Source organism: Vipera berus, assembly GCF_964194415.1.
Source record: "Vipera berus genome assembly, chromosome: 1".
In the NCBI taxonomy this organism is placed as follows: Eukaryota; Metazoa; Chordata; class Lepidosauria; order Squamata; family Viperidae; genus Vipera; species Vipera berus.
Genome location: NC_138202.1, coordinates 316572295 through 316589853, shown reverse-complemented (window position 1 = coordinate 316589853; position 17559 = coordinate 316572295). Strand labels below are relative to the sequence as shown.

Genomic DNA, 17559 nt, shown 5'->3' with positions numbered 1-17559 from the left:
TGCCAACTATGAGATTCAAGGGACGGTCATAGAAGTGATGAGTGTTTGTATACGACTCTTATTATTTCCATATTCCCTAGTAATTAAAAATATTGCACTTCACATACCAAATAATGTTATAAATTTTTTCCTAAGATTGGTTATTTACACAAACTATACATGCATGCTTCCTCTCTGATAAGCACAGTATAATACAGGTTTTTCTTCCTTTTCTGGTGCAAATTACCTTGTTGTAGATATGCTATAATGCTACCATTATAATTTCTGTAAGGAAAAGTGACATGCTGAAAAATAGTTCATTTAGTGATAGATAGAGTACTATAGGATTCAGCAATGTACAGATTATGGTTCAGTGATGAAGGAAGTATCTTTACATTTAATCAGTTTCAACTTGTTTCTGTAGATGTTTGGAAGGTTATTCTCCAAGTGGCTAAGTTTCTCTCACTAAAGAATTATTTTTTTTAGCAAAATCCAAATTCAGGGGAGGAGATATTTGAAAAATATTGAAACAACAATCTGCAAACTTTTTTATTTTTCTTTTAAATATAGGTCCTTCACTTGCTACAATCTTATTTGGAATCTAAACAGAGGGCTAATTCAGATTTTCATCAGGGTTTGAGCAACATTATCACTAATGTATGTAGCAAGCTATGGTTGGCAAATAGGTAAGTCAACAATGGAATAAATTTATTTATAGTCACAATAAAAATAAAAGCAAATATGAAATGCACAGTAAGACAAATAGTAATAAAATGAGGGTACCACATAATTGCTAATAACTAGGCAACGTGTTCACTCATGCCATGGTCATCTCCGGTTTGGACTATTGCAATGAGCTCTACATGGGACTACCCTTGAGAAGCACTGGGAAGCTTCAGCTGGTATAGCATGTGGTCACATAAGCAAGTCAGGTAGGGAGGGTATGTTGCAGAACCCATCAGTTAAATTCCAACTAGTGGGGTCCAGGAAGAGAGCCTTCTTTGCTGTTGCTCTTGTTTTTTGGAATATTCTCCCTCCTAGAGGGGAGGCAGCCCCCCGCCATTCTGACTTTCAGAAATGTCCTGGTTCTGCCATCTTACTAGGGACTTGCAGATGAGTGTAGCCTGGTGGCCCTTACCCTGCCTTTTAATTAATTTTGAATGTTGGATTGTAACGATTTTTGCCTCTTTCTAAATTTTATATACAATTTTTATGTTTTAATATTTTACTTGTACACTGCCCAGAGTCCTTCTATGAGGCAGATGAGTGGTTTCTAAATTTGATGAAAATAATAACAACAACAACAACCAAACCTTCTTAGTGGTTGCTTCTACTGGATCTTATATCAGGAAGCCTGTAGCCTTTTGTTGAAACAACAAAACAACAAAACACCAGCTGCCTGCAATTATTGCAGGTTCGCATCCCACCAGGCTCAAGGTTGACTCAGCCTTCCATCCTTCCGAGGTAGGTAAAATGAGGACCCAGATTGTTGGGGGCAATTAAGCTGACTTTGTAATAATGCCGCTTGTGGGGGCGAACGCCCTAACAAGCAGGCATATACATAGAATGAAGGCTATTGCTAAGCACATTTGATTTGTGCTTAGATTGTAAGCCGCCCTGAGTCTTCGGAGAAGGGCGGGATATAAATGGGATTAAAATAAAAATAAATAAATAAAATAAACTAAAATTTCTGACAAATGAGTAACGCTGTATTGCCAGTTATGTGGAATTACACTGGGGTTCAGATTTGGCTTTTATTTTAATAAGAGGCAAACCATCACTTAGAATATAAATCTGTGATGCTTTAGTTCAACACAGTGAATTAGAGCAGCTCATTTCAATCTTTTTCAAATCTGGCACCTATTTTTAGTCCACATATATTTCTCTCTGGAAAGAGCTTTTTTTTAAAAAAAGTGTATATTTTTATCAATAACAGAGACCACTTTCTCTGAGGAATAAAACTTGCAGTTATACCAGCTGTGTAGACAAAATATATATGTCTTTAATCCCAAGGTATTTGAAGCCTAAATCCTTCCAAGAGAAAATTTGCTTCATAAATTTAAAATCAGTACATAAACATTAGTCAGACTCTATATATTTCCAAGAACTAAATCAACATTTCCTTGTATACTTAAGACAATAAAAAATGAACAGCTGATAGCTAGTTTTTCAAAAATCATTACAAAAATATATATTACTTATAGTCAATTTTTCATAAATAATTAAAATTTATTTGTAAACTAGTCCTATCACATTTCATTAAAAGCAAGAAATTCAAAGTAATATTCAAATATATATAAATATAGGACATCAGATTGAGGTAGTGTGGTTGTATAAACGATATAGGCTAATAAGGTTTTCATCAATATGAAAATGTCATCACTAACGGGAAAATATTTAATAACAAATGTATCCTATATTTGGAGTGATTTTGTGTTTGCTTGGAGTCCATTGTTGAGCCAGTTGCCCACATTTTATTCCATTGCTGTCTTTATGATAATTAATGTATAGGGCTTGTGTATCTACTTCTTACTGATACACTGGATGGCCAGAAATTTAAATTCTTCATTTTTATTCAGATTGTCCTCATTCTGCTCCATTCCTGTTGTCATTAGCAATTTTGGACTTTAAAGATCAAAAGGATAATTCAACTGTACTAGAGCAATTTATCCACTCTCCTTTTGTTATATTGTTTAATTTACTTGCATTATATGGATTATTACTCTCTTCTGATTTTGGGGGCTGGCGGTGGTTGTCTTCGATTATAAATATGAAGTAAGGAAAGATAGTCCTTCACTTCCAACCACAATTGAGCCAAAATTTCTGTTGCTCAGCAAGACAATTGTTAAGTGAGGTTTGCCCCATTTTATGATTTTTCTTGCCACAGATGTTAAGAGAATCACTGCAGTTAGTAATTCATTTGTTAAGTGAATCTGGCTTTCCCATTGACTTGCCTGACTGAGGAATTTTGGGAGTTGAAGTCCACAAGTCATAAAAGGGCCAAGTTTGAAGACCCCTGATATAGCCATACCGAACCAAATACTTGATGACTTCAAATTATTCACATAGCTCCACAAGGATACCAAAACTGGATGTCTGAACACAACTGTGATCTAGTCCTGACATGTACCATATTTTCTGGCGTATAAGATGACTTTTTAACCCATGAAAATCTTCTCAAAAGTTGGGGGGTCGTCTTATACGCCCAGTCGTCTTATACGCCGGAAAATAGTACATAAATCAATCGAGCGCCCCCATTCTTGCAAAGCAACTTCAAGCCTCCTTAGTCCAGTCCCCCCTCCAACATGACTCTCCCTTCCCACCCCCAAGAGCCTCTAAGCCTCTTCCCCTCCCCCTTGCAAATGCCAGACCCCTGGAGTGGCAGGAAGCCCCTCCCCCTCACCCAAGCAGCATCTAAGCATAAGCAGATTGCGCTTGGCTGTGCAGGCTGCCGAAAGGTGGGGACTCGGAGTTCCTGCGGTGGTTGCGGCTTCTGGTGTGCCATTTGCACAGTCTGGCCTGGAAGAGCGTGTCATGTAAACGTAGCTCTTGCGTTTATTCCAAAGGGTGGGTGGAAGAAAAAGCCCCTTTCGGTTCTGGCGTGGCTGCAAGTCAGCAAGCCCGGGAAGCCACACCCTCCCCTCTCACTGTGGAGGAAGCAGGGCAGGCTGGCATCGGGCAGGAGCCGGCAGGGCAGTCCTGCGCACGTGCGCGCTCCCCGGCTGCTAAGGAGTCCTCGGGGAGCCGTGGCAGGTGCCTCACGCCCTTCCCTCTCGAGGCGGCACCGGCGGAGCCGTCCGGCGTCGGGTGGGAACCGGCAGGACTTTGCACCAACTGCATCAGATGGGTCTGAATCGGGCTTGTGTCGGACACTTGGCAACTGGCATGTAAGTATTTTCTGGCGTATAAGACGAAAAATCTTGAAAATCTTCTCAAAAGTCGGGGGTCGTCTTATACGCCCAGTCGTCTTATACGCCGGAAAATACGGTATGTATGTCTGGTACTTCACTCCACTTACGTGGTAACCTTGTATGGTAATGATAAATAAGAACAACAAAGGAATGTTGCAGGAGGGTTGTTGGAGAGCACTGTGCTTTAAGCAGAGGTTTTTGTTTATCTTAGGCATTTAGACATATATTTCTTAATTTTGTAATAAAAATAAAACCAGAAACATAGCATATAAATAATAATCCTTGCCAACTCACATATACCTGTTTCTGCATTAAGGATTGAGGCCAGAGAGGACAGAACAAAGCAAGAAGAAGAAAAATAAAAAGTTAAAGTGTAAGTCATTTAAATTTTGCTATTGACTTTGTTTCTAGGCAAAATCCTTGTCTGGTGACTAGAGCAGCATATCTTGATGTCCTTGTTCTGTTGAATAATTATCTGGGAAAGGCAAAAATTAAAGGTAAGCATGAGCTAATGCATCACTTTCCTGCCAGTAAAAAAACAAAAATTACAATCTTTTAAAACTGAACTGAGGATGAAGGAATATATTTTATGACACTTTGAATTGTCAGGTTTAAAACACTAGCAGTCTCCTTCTAATGTGAAGAAAGGCAGAGTCTTCTAGAGCAGACATGTCAAACTCGCGACATCTTGTGACGTCGCACAACGTATTGGGACAATTTTGCCATTGCCAGCAATGGTATGGGCGCGGCTTCCACGTGACGCGTCCATCCTGTGGGCCTGCAGTTTGACACCCTTGTTCTAGAGTTTAACAGAGATAAAGCATTCCAAGGCTCAAATTATTGTAAAAATGGGGATGAAGAGATAAATATGCTCAAGTGGCTGTATTAGAAAAGTATCCACATTTTGCATATAATTACTCATTTCACTTACTTAAAGGGTATTATTTTTCCCTTTATTATTTATATAGATGGTCCAAATAACAGACCATCTATCAGCCAGAACATGCCGTGATAATAAGGAAAATTCAGCAACTGTTGATGGGACTGAGGCTTCCTTGCACTTTGTATATAGCTTCCATTGGTCTGGTTTCCAGTGTCATTTCTTTTGCACATGATTTGGCTCTTAATGACTTGGTTCCTTATTATTATTTTTTCAAAAGCATCATTTGATAGTATTTTTATTATTATTATTATTTATTTATTGCATTTATATACCGCCCTTTCCCTGAGGACTCAGGGCGGTTTACAGGGAGTTAAAAATCAACCATACAAAAGTTAAAAAACCAATTTAAAAAAAGATTAAACCAACCCTGTACAATTAAAAACCCCAATTAAAATAAATTTCTCCTCAGCCTGGGCCCGAGAGCTCAAAGAGCCAGGTCTTCAGGCCCCGGCGGAATGATCGGAGGTCGGGGGCAGTCCTCAGCTCCACTGGCAGCTGGTTCCAGAGGGCAGGCGCCCCCACTGAGAAGGCCCTATCCCTGGGCGTCACCCGCCGGCAATCTCTTACCGGTGGGACCCTGAGCAGACCCTCCCTGTGGGAGCGCACTGGGCGAAGGGCATTTGATGCCGGCAGCAGGTGTTCCCTCAAATACCCCGGACCCAGGCCATGTAGGGCTTTATAGGTGATAACCAGTATTTCTGGCTTTGTCATCTCTGTGTATGTGATTAGTTCATTTTTAAGCTATATTCCACAGTTGTCAGTTTTAGCTTCATTTCATGCTCCATAAATAACTATATAGATAACTTCATAAATAACTGGTATACTAGGTATATCCCATTGTTTTTTTCTTTCTACTCTTCTACATTGGACCCCTATTCTTTTTTAAAAAATATATTTCATTAATTTTTTTACAATAACAATATTTAGTGCTTGGTGAACAATATGTTGTCTGGGTTCATATATTTAAAAACAATAATTATTTTCTATAATTGACCAATATGTTAGTTGATAATATATTTCCTTGATCCTCTCTTCTTCCAATAATATTCTCCTTTTGTCTACATTTGTTGTTGTTGTTCTTAGTTGCGAAGTCATGTCCGACTCATCGTGACCCCATGGACAATGTTCCTACAGGCCTTCCTGTCCTCTACCATCTTCTGGAGTCCATTTAGGCTCACGCCTACTGCTTTAGTAACTCCATCCAGCCACCTCATTCTCTGTCGTCCCATTCTTCTCTTGCCCTCAACCTTTCCCAGCATTAGGCTCTTCTCCAGTGAGTCCTCCCTCCTCATTAGGTGGCCAGAGTATTTGAGTTTCAACTTCAGGATCTGGCCTTCTAAATAGCAGTCAGGTTTGATCTCCTCTAGGACTGACCGGTTTGATCATCTTGCAGTCCAAGGGACTCGCAGGAGTCTTCTCCAGCACCATAGTTCAAAGGCCTCAATTCTTTGGTGTTCAGCCTTTCTTAGGGTCCAACTTTCACAGCCATATATTGGGAAGACCATAGCCTTGACTATGCACACTTTTGTTGGCAGGGTGATGTCTCTGCTTTGTAGTGTGCTGTCTAGATTTGCCATGGCTTTCCTCCCCAGGAGCAAGCGTCTTTTAATTTCTTGGCTGCAGTCCCCGTCTGCAGTAATCTTGGAGCCCAGGAAAATAAAATCTGTCACTACCTCCATTTCTTCCCCATCTATTTGCCAGGAATTGAGATGGCCAGATGCCATGATCTTGGTTTTCTTAATGTTTAGTTTCAACCCAACTTTTGCACTCTCCTTCTTCACTCGTAACAAGAGGTTCTTTAGTTCCTCTTCACTTTCTGCCATTAGAGTGGTATCATCTGCATATCTTAGACTTAGGTTGTTGATATTTCTCCCGGCAATTTTAATTCCAACTTTTGATTCATCTAGCCCTGCCTTTCTCATGATGTGCTCTGCATATAAGTTAAACAGTTCTCACTGTTGCTTCTTGACCCGCATGTAGGTTTCCAAAGAGACAAATAAGATGGTCTGGTACTCCCATCTCTTTAAGAACTTGCCACAGTTTGTTGTGATCCACACAATCAAAGGCTTTAGCATAGTCAATGAAGCAGAAGTAGATGTTTTTCTGGAACTCCCTAGCTTTCTCCATGATCCAGCGTATGTTGGCAATTTGATCTCTAGTTCCTCTGCCTCTTCGAAATCCTGCCTGTACTTCTGGTAGTTCTCGATCCACATACTGCTGGAGTCTAGCTTGTAGGATTTTAAGCATAACTTTACTAGCATGTGAAATGAGTGCAATGGTGCGATAGTTGAACATTCTTTGGAATTGGAATGTAAACTGATCTTTTCCAATCTTGTGGCCACTGTTGAGTTTTCCAAATTTGCTGGCAAATTGAGTGTAGCACTTTTACTGCATCGTCTTTTAAGATTTTGAATAGCTCAGCTGGAATACTGTCACCTCCACTAGCTTTGTTGTTGCTCAGCTTTTCTAAGGCCCACTTCACTTCACATTCTAGGATGTCTGGCTTGAGGTCAGTGACCACCTCATTGTGATTACCAGGGATGTTAAGCTCATTCTTGTATTCTTCTTCTGTGTAATTTTGCCACCTCTTCTTAATCTCTTCTGCCTCTGTTAGGTCCCTGCCATTTTGGTTCTTTATCATGCCCATTTTTGCATGAAACGTTCCCTTCATCTCTCCAATTTTCTTGAAAAGATCTCTGGTCTTCCCTATTCTATTGTTTTCTTTTATTTCTTTGCACTGTTCATTTAAGAAAGCATTCTTATCTCTTCTAGCTATTCTCTGGAATTCTGCATTCAATTTATTTATTTATTTATTTATTTATTTACTTATATTTATATACCGCCCTATTCCCTGAGGACTCAGGGCGGTTTACAGGGAATTAAAAATCCAAAATACAAAAATTAAGAACCAAATTAAAAATATTAAATTGACCCTGTAGTCAGTTAAAAAGAACCCCAAATTAAAAATTTCTCCTCAGTCTGGGCCCGAGAGCTCGAAGAGCCAGGTCTTCAGGCCCCGGCGGAATGATCGGAGGTCGGGGGCAGTTCTCAGCTCCACCAGCAGATGGTTCCAGAGGGCAGGCGCTCCCACCGAGAAGGCCCTATGCCTGGGTGTCACCCGCCGGCAATCTCTTACCGGCGGGACCCTGAGCAGACCCTCCCTGTGGGAGCGCACTGGGCGAAGGGCGTTTGATGCCGGCAGCAGGTGTTCCCTCAGATATCCCGGACCCAGGCCATGTAGGGCTTTATAGGTGATAACCAGCACCTTGAATTTCACCCGGAGGGCAACCGGAAGCCAATGCAGCTCACGGAGTAGAGGTGTTACATGGGAGTATCGGGAAACCCCCATTACAACTCGCGCGGCCGCATTCTGCACCAGTTGAAGCCTCCGAGTGGTCTTCAAGGGCAGCCCCATGTAGAGAGCGTTACAGTAGTCCAAACGGGAGGTCACAAGCGCGTGAGTAACTGTGCGTAGGGCGTCTCGGTCCAGATAGGGACGCAACTGGCGCACCAGGCGAACCTGAGCAAAAGCCCCCCTGGTCACGGCTCCAATATGGTCTTCGAAATTGAGCCGTGAATCCAGGAGGACGCCCAAGTTGCGAGCCCTATCGACGGGGGGTAACACCTCACCCCCCATCATTAAAGATGGAATAACTTGGTTAACCCGAGATGCCGATATGCACAGCCACTCAGTCTTGGCGGGATTGAGACGGAGCCTGTTTCTCCCCATCCAGACCCGAACCGCCTCCAGGCACCGGGACATCACGGAGAGGGCATCACTGGGTTGGTTCGGGGTGGAAAGAAAAAGTTGGGTATCATCAGCGTACTGATGATACCCCACCCCAAAACCACGAATGATCTCGCCCAGCGGCTTCATATAGATGTTGAACAGGAGAGGCGAGAGAACCGACCCCTGAGGAACTCCACAAATGAGAGACCTCGGGGCGGATCTCTGCCCTCCTGTCAACACCGACTGCGAGCGGCCCTGGAGGTAGGAGGAGAACCACCGTAGAACGGTGCCTCCCACTCCCAGCCCCCTGAGACGCCGCAGTAGGATACCATGGTCGATGGTATCGAACGCCGCTGAGAGATCTAATAGGACCAGGACAGAGGAGCAACCCCTGTCCCTAGCCCTCCAGAGATCATTCACCAGCGCGTATCTTTTTTTTTCTCCTTTGCCTTTTGCTTCCCTCCTTTCCTCAGCTATTTGCAAAGCTTCCTCAGAGAGCCATTTTGCTTTCTTGCGTTTCTTTTTCTTTGGGATGGTTTTAGTTGCTACCTCTTGTATAATGTTGCGAACCTCTGTCCATAGTTCTTCAGGCACTCTGTCTATCAGATCTAATTCCTTAAATCTATTTGTCACCTCTACTGTATATTGAACAGGGATATGATTTAATTCATACCTGAGTGGCCTAGTGCTTTTCCCTACTTTCTTCAGTTTAAGCCTAAACTTTGCAATGAGAAGCTCATGGTCTGAGCCACAGTCAGCTCCTGGTCTTGTTTTTACTGACTGTATAGAGCTCCTCCATCTTTGGCTGCAGAGCATATAGTCAATCTGATTTCTGTGTTGACCCTCTGGTGATGTCCATGTGTAGAGCCGTCTCTTGGGTTGTTGGAAAAGAGTGTTTGCTATGATCATCGTATTCTCTTGACAAAATTCTATCAGCCTGTGCCCTGCTTCATTTTGTACTCCAAGGCCAAACTTGCCTGTTATTCCGGTTATCTTTTGGCTTCCTACTTTAGCATTCCAATCCCCCATGATGATAAGAACATCATTTTTTGGTGTTATTTCTATAAGGTGCTGTAGGGCTTCATAGAACCGGTCAATTTCATCCTCTTCAGCACTGGTGGTTGGGGCATAGACTTGGACTACTGTGATATTGAATGGTTTGCCTTGGATTCAAACTGAGATCATTCTGTCATTTTGAGGATTGTATCCCAGTATTGCTTTTCCTACTTTTTATTCACTATGAAGGCTACTCCATTTCTTCTGAGGGATTCTTGCCCACAGTAGTATACCTGATGGTTATCTGAATTAAATTCACCCATACCTGTCCATTTTAGTTTGCTGATACCTAAGATGTTGATGTTCAGTCTTGTCATCTCTTGTTTGGTGGTCCAGCTTTCCTCGATTCATGGATCTTACATTCCAGGTTCCTATGGAGAAAAAATCTTTACAGCATCGGACTTTCCTTTCACCACCAGACACATCCACAGCTGAGCATCCTTTCGGCTTTGGCCCAGTCGCTTCATTCTTTCTGGCGCTACTAGTACTAGCCCTCTTCTCTTCCCCAGTAGCATATTGGACGCCTTCCGACCTGAGGGGCTCATCTTCTAGCGTCATATCGTTTTGCCTTTTGGTACTGTCCATAGGGTTTTCATGGCAAAGATACTGGAGTGGGTTGCCATTTCCTTCTCCAGTGGATCACGTTTTGTTAGAACTCTCTGCTATGACCTTTCCGTCTTGGGTGGGCCTGCATGGCACAGCTCATAGCTTCATTGAATTACGCAAGCCCCTTCGCCATGACAAGGCAGTAATCCATGAAGGGGTTTGTCTACATTAAACAAATATAATTCTTAATATTTTCAATACATACAGAGTTGGGTATAAACATTTTTCTAGTATTTGTACATATAACAATAACATCAACATATAACATCTTTTCTAATCAGCTTATGTTTCAATTGTATTTATAGAAGTCATCTTATTAAGTCATTATATGTCCTGTTTCAAAATTTTTATTTAAGCTTAATTTTCCCTCAGTATTGAAATCACTCTTATCATAATTTTCTCAAAATTCATTACCTTTGAATATCTAAACTTTTACACCGTCTCAATATTTTTACATTTCACATATTATAAAAGTATTATACTACTTATATATCTTATCCTTCTTACGATAGGGCCCCTTTATGTACAAGCTTTATCTATTCTTTTAACCATGTTCAAAGAAGTATTTAAAGATATAGTAGACCATATAGCAATCTTACTATAGGGCCTCTTTATACACAAACTTTATACTTTTTGACTGTATTCAAACAAGTGTTTAGTCATATAGTATTCCATCTGGTAAGTTGAATCACATCTCTTATATCTATTTTTCTTCTTTTTCCAGATCGCTTTCCAAATCAGTAGATTTAGCTTACCAGGTTGTATTTTTGTAGATATTGTTGGGTATAAAAAAGACAAATCAAGTAGAATATTCATTTTTTGTCTCCCATGATTTAATGATTCTCCTGACAGCTCTTTAATCTATTTTATTAAATCTTTTTTTTTTTTGTCCTCAAGTTTGTTTTGAAGTCCTGGAAGGTAAAACATCTTTTTTATTTCCTTTGTTGTAGCAAAATTTTGCAGATTTTCTTTTGTTTGTATTAAGTTGTAGTTCTCTTCATTTGTAGCTTCTGTATTTAAGTCATTTTCTTCTGATTTGTACTGTATTGTCTGATTTATTAGTTCATTCTTTATCGTCATTTTTTGAGCGTTGTTTAATTGTGAGTTTAGGTTAGAGATATGTTCATTTATATTATCAAAGTTATTTTTAATCTCATCATGATTTAAGACAATTGTCATTTGAGTCTGTTGCAGCATTGCATATATTTTCTCCTGGAATGTATTTGCTTTGTCTTGAGTCATTGTTCCTGCAGATCTCTGATGTTCCATGCTGGGGTCTTGTGGTTTTCTGTCACTTTTAGATAAATATACAACATCCATCTTGTCTCCCTTGTCTAAGTAGTTTTTTCACCGGTACCATAGTCTCTTTAATTAGCTTTATCAAACCAGCCTGTCTTGAAATCCAAACAACCAAATCTTGTGTAGTTCTTATCTTTATATATGGTTTTTGTAATCCAATGTTTCCAATCATCAAAGCACCACTGAAAACAGTATTTTGTAACAGTTCTCCTTTTCAGGGGTCTTATGATTAGCAGCCAGCCAAGATTTCAGTCCAAAGTGTTTAACCACCTGAAAGCTTTCCAGTAACTTCCCCTTTAGAAGATTAACCAAAGGGCAAGGTTTTTCTTTCTCTGCAAACAGTCTTTAATTTAAAAATGCAGCTCAGTGTGTTTATAATCCCAGAAGGTCAGCAGTTTCGAATTATATATAATTTCACCCTGTAATAGATAGCCCAGTGCTTTGTTCCCAGTTGTTTTTTTTGCTATTTCTGGGTATCTTGCCAAATTCTGAGTCAGTGAAGCTATAGTTTTCTCTAATCCTCCACTAGGTGTCACTAGGTGTTCATTTTCCAGCTTTTAAAGCAAAGAGTAGTAGTAGTTGTTATTGTATTATTATTATTATTATTATTATTATTATTATTATTATTATTATTATTATTATTAAAATTTCATCAATACTTTTTCAGGTATGGAATTTTAACAGTTTAATGAAGAGAAGGGTGAGGGGTGACATGATAGCAGTGTTCCAATATCTCAGGGGCTACCACAAAGAAGAGGGAGTCAAGCTATTCTCCAAAGCTCCTGAAAGCAGGACAAGAAGCAACGGATGGAAACTAGTCAAGGAGAGAAGCAACCTAGAACTAAGGAGAAACTTCCTGACAGTTAGAACAATTAACCAGTGGAACAACCTGCCTCCAGAGGTGGTGAATGTTCCAACACTGGAGGTTTTTAAGAAGAGACTGGACAGCCATTTGCCTGAAATGGTATAGGGTTTCCTGCCTGAGCAGGGGGTTGGACTAGATGACCTCCAAGGTCCCTTCCAACTTTATATTATTATTATTATTATTATTATTATTATTATTATTATTATTATTATTATTATTATTATTAGTTTTCATATTTATCCAGACTGTAGTATTTTTAACATCATTTCAATATATTTTTGTTCCCCATAAGAGTTTATTTCGCCGCTTGCGTCTATGGGAGAGTGGGGGTATAGTCTCCTCCCTTCTCTGGGAGGATTTTTGCTTCTTGGGAATCTTTTTCAGGAAATCGGATACAAAATAGGAGATAGAAGATCGAATTCTTCATCCAGTTTCAAGCACACTGTTCACTGTTGTTCTGGTTAGTGCCTTTGGACTTCAGCTTCTAGTAGCTTGGGCTGGTAAGTGAGGTGTGGCCAGCCTTTCTCCTGTTGGGTTAGAGGGCTTCCCTTGGATAGAGCGAGATGCCTGCCATCATTCCACGATTATCGGGGCACTCCTCTTATTTTGTCACCTCTTCAGGGCGATTTTAGACCCATTTAGGTTCCCCGGTAGGGCAAAACTAGCTGTGGGGTGCGGAGCTCCACAATTCCTCGGCTGTGTGCTACGATGCAAAACCGAAAGTCCCACATTGGACCTCTGTTCTTATTCATCAGGGAGATAACTGTTATGGAAGTTGCCTTCTACAGAATATACTATTGTATAGTTTGTGATCTCTGAAATGAATTCTTCCAACGCAAAAACATTCTCAACCTAAAACCAACATATACTGCTCAAAAAAATAAAGGGAACACTTAAACAACACAATGTACTGTATTTAATAGTAGGATGTCTTATTTTCTGTTCCCTTCATTTTTTTGAGCAGTATATTACTCCTTTACGTTTATTTTAATTGATTTTAAGTTTTGTAACTGTTGTATCTGTTTTTTAAATAACCTTGTGAACCGCCCTGAGTCCTACGGGAGAAGGGCGGTATATAAATTGAATGAATGAATGAATGAATGAATGAATGAATGAATGAATAAATAAATAAATAAATAAATAAATAAATAAATAAATAAATAAATAAATAAATTTATTTTTGTGTAGAAATCAAACAATTGAAAACAATCTTCTGAAGATTGTATTTTGTCCTATTTGCTTTTCAAATTCACGCTAATGTATCAATGATCTTCCTGGTATATAATAACTAACATGGAAAAGACTTTTTAAGAAAAAAATGAGAAGTCTTTCTTGATGGGACAGATATTCCCTATTACTTGAAATAGCTTAATCAGCACAAAATGAAATGCAGCATTAACAGTTCTGTAGCTGATTAAACATGGACAATTTCTAATTAGTTACGATGTTCATAGATAACTTACAAGCTATTACTTTTTCCAGAATATGACTCCCTTGCTTTTGTACCTTTCTATCATTGGCTGTTCCTAAATATTTTGCTTTAAATACTACCATAGCAAATTTATTTTGCAATGTTAGATCAGTACAAAAAACTTTTTGTGGCATGATTAAATTTAGGCCAGTTTGGAATCTTATGATTATAACTACACTACAATTCCCAGTGGCAAGTATGATGTCCAGAAATAGTGTGCAGAGATGGTTATGGAAAAGCACAGCTTATAACCTTTTTAGAAATAAATGCTACTCAAGAAATTCAGAGATAATTGTTGTTACACAAAACCTGAAGCAGTATTATACTATTAGACTATCTAGCCTAATAATGTTTCCATTAGCAGATGGCAGTGTGCCCAGTTGAAGTGATGAAGGAGAGTCACTGGCTCATATTTCCTTAAGATGCAGCTGTGGGTAGCTATGGAGACAGTTTGGGGAATGGAAGACTGCAGTTGCATCAAAATAATCCCAGCCAACTTGATACCTCTAAATGGACATTAATTATATCAATACAGTGAGCACCATTTGTATAATTTTTTCTGCTAGTGCCTAATTCATTTTAGAAAATTTTAGAAAAATACTTCAGTATGTGTTATGAGAACCAGAGCAGGATTTTAAAGTGTATCCCCTTCCCTTGTTTATATAGCATTAAATCTTGTCCCCTGGGTTTTTAGGGGATAACCGCTATCAGAATGCTAGGTTCAATGTGCAGTTCCTCCTCTGCCACGCTATGAGTCTGTCTTTTCCAAATGTCTCTTAAAGTGGGATAGTACAACACAGATCTACTGTAAATATTCAGGTTCTTTTAGAAAATCTTTGAATAGAAGATCAAAGCTAAATCATTCAAATGTTTCTCATATCTAAGGCTTATTTTAAGGCTTTATTTTCTAAGCTCCATCTTGTGCAATCCATTTCTGTATCCTGTTTACAAAAAATCTTTGTACAGAACTGTGCACTTCTGTTGTTTCTCAAAAAAAAAATATTTAAATGTATAATTCTGTATTAAAACTTGAACAGGAACCGAATTCAGAATCCCTCCCCCCATGAAATATAAAAGGAAAAGCAAAGTGAAGGTAACTTAAGCAGTGTGGCAGAAAGTTGCTAAATCAAGCCCCTGTGCCTTTTTTCTGAGATCAAAATGGCCCTTTCTCAAAGACGTTTAAACCCCACTAGAAGAGAAAAGAATAGCTATATTTTCCCAAGTAGAGCTAATAAGAACAAGGATGGAGAAACAGTTTTTAGGAAGCTATGGATAAGTGATTATCCCAAATCAGCTTGGAGCTAGTGTCCTTTTAACCTTTGAGGAAAAATACAGTAAAAGTTACTTATAGACCTTAATAAATTCCATATACCGTAGCTTGGCTTTTAGATAGCTTTGAAAAATAGGAAAGAAGGAAGACTAGATAGGAGGAGTTGTGGTAGACAGATGTCCCCATATATTTCTCATCTCAGCAGTTTAGAAGTACGAAAATTGTATATTTGTCCCATTAGCTGAGGAGGTAGTATCTAAACTCTAATCTTTTTTGCCATCTTTCAATGTCTAGAATTTTTTTGGCTTGCATCCTTTTTAAAGGAAATTGAATGTCTAATAGCTCTTTCTTTAATGGGAGTTTCATGTTGTCTGATGTCATGCTTAAATCCCTCTAGCCTTTTGGCACCAAAGAAAAGATATGGAAAAAGATACAGAGAATATTCTATTAAAGAGCCCACCTACTCTTGGCCACTAAAAGAAAGGATGACAGTTGTATATATTTCATCTATTTATAACTATCCTCATTTCTATGTGAAAATATAGCAAATACTGTGGCGTTACTCAGCTTCTTCTGATTTATTGTATTTTGTGTCTCTAAGAGTAGTCAGTGGTTCTGTCAGGTTCAAAATTATCTGCCCATTTTAATAGTGATTCGGTGATATTGATACATTTTGCTGCTACTACTACCAAGGTGTTTTTAATACTGCAAGCACTTTGAACATAATTGGCCTATTTAGGACTGCATGCTATTCATTTTGGCAATTTGCACATTTAGGGCTGTGATAATTTCCGGTAAGTGTCAGCATTTGATTCCTAATTTATGCACAGTTGGAGGTTTTGGTATAAATGAACCAATTGTTACATCATGAGTCTTAAAATTGGAAAGGGCCTCTAAGTCTCAAATCAAGTCTTTATTTTTTCCCTTGGTTTCCTATTACATTGGTCGGGGGTGGGTGGGTCTCATAGTAGTCTAGCAACCTCTAAGAGATTTGGGCTTAGGTACCAATATAAAATACTATTTTATATTAGCTACTATTCTCTGGTATTACTTGGGCAGATTTATTCAGACAGGTAAGCAGATACTGCTTTGTGTGTGTGTGTGTGTGTGTGTGTGAGAGAGAGAGAGAGAGAGAGAGAGAGAGAGAGAGAGAGAGATATTCTCCTTTATTGGCATGTGTGTGTGTGTGCGTGCGTGTCAGAGAAAGAGAGATTACATTAGTCTTTTCTGAAAAGTTGTCTCTTCCCCTATATTGGGGAAAGAACCATTTTCCAAAGTAGGACCCATGTTCTTGGAAAGTAATTGGTGGAGCTCAAGTTATGAAAGGTTGAGAACATACCAGCATATAATAGTAAGCATATATTAGGGGATACTTTTGTAAGTTTCCATGTTGTGACATGCTTGCTAGAAATATGGTAATAACATTAGAAGTGCAAAGATCAGACAGCAGTTGCAGTGGATATGAAAAATTGTTCATCTGTCTAGAGCCATACTTATGCTAAATGGCTTGATTGTTTTTAATATAGAAATTGCTCTGTGTTTCATTGAAGGCAAAAAGATAATAGATAAAAAACAAGCTCCCAGATCAAAGTATTTTTTTCCACAGAAAATGTTTCATTTACCACAACTAAAAATAACTAGGCACAAATATCTTTGCTTAGTATCAAAGCTCCTTCCAAGTACTTTAGAATACTAAATTAAGAATAATAGTTTTTAATTTTTATAACAAAGATGGCTTGCGTTCTTATGCAATCACAATGGATTTTTTTAAAAAAATATATACGGTTTATGTGAATTTAAATGCTATGTTTTAAATTATTACGTTTCACACTATTCATGCTCATTTTCTTTTCCTATTTATATTCTCCCTTCCCCTACAATCTTAACTTTTGCAATATATATGTGGTTTATTTAATAAAATTGTAAAATAGCAATGTGCTCTATGGTGTTGTGTAAAATTCTTGCTAGTCTTGCTCAGTTCAATTGATTGTATTTTCAGGTAAGTATGTACGATACTGTAATTTTGTTCTGAATACATTAAGTCAGCCTTAGGCAGCATGCTCCCCTTCAGATGTGTTTGGATTACAACTCATGAGATTCTTTACCATTATGGCCTGTTGTGGAGTCTGACCACTCGATTGGATTGTTAAAATGGTAGGCAGTGCAGGTGATAGTGTAAGGTGGTGCTTGTAAAATGTGGCCCTAGCACTATAGGCATGTTGGGGAAGCTTCTCAGATTGAGATGACTTCGGCAGCCTAGGATCCTGCTGCGGACCTCTGGATGGATTATCAGGCGCCTGAACTCGGTTGGAGGGCGCCGTCTGCAGCCGTGTGGATCTCTCTGTTCCTGTCTGTTGCTCCTGGCCTTTCCGCTTATAAAATGGCTGCGGATTCCCGTCTCGGCGTGGAGGCTATGGGGGAGACTTTTC

The 17559-nt window shown here is 39.2% G+C and overlaps 1 protein-coding gene across 1 annotated transcript in view; it reads left to right on the top strand.

Moving 5' to 3' along the window:
• The window catches only part of THADA (THADA armadillo repeat containing), a 152029-nt gene that overhangs the window by 103234 nt on the left and 31236 nt on the right, over window positions 1–17559 (top strand). Inside the window, exons 31-32 of the mRNA XM_081313022.1 lie at window positions 550–665; window positions 4302–4387. Coding sequence (XP_081169148.1) covers window positions 550–665; window positions 4302–4387 — 202 coding nt within the window. The remainder of the gene's footprint in view (window positions 1–549; window positions 666–4301; window positions 4388–17559) is intronic.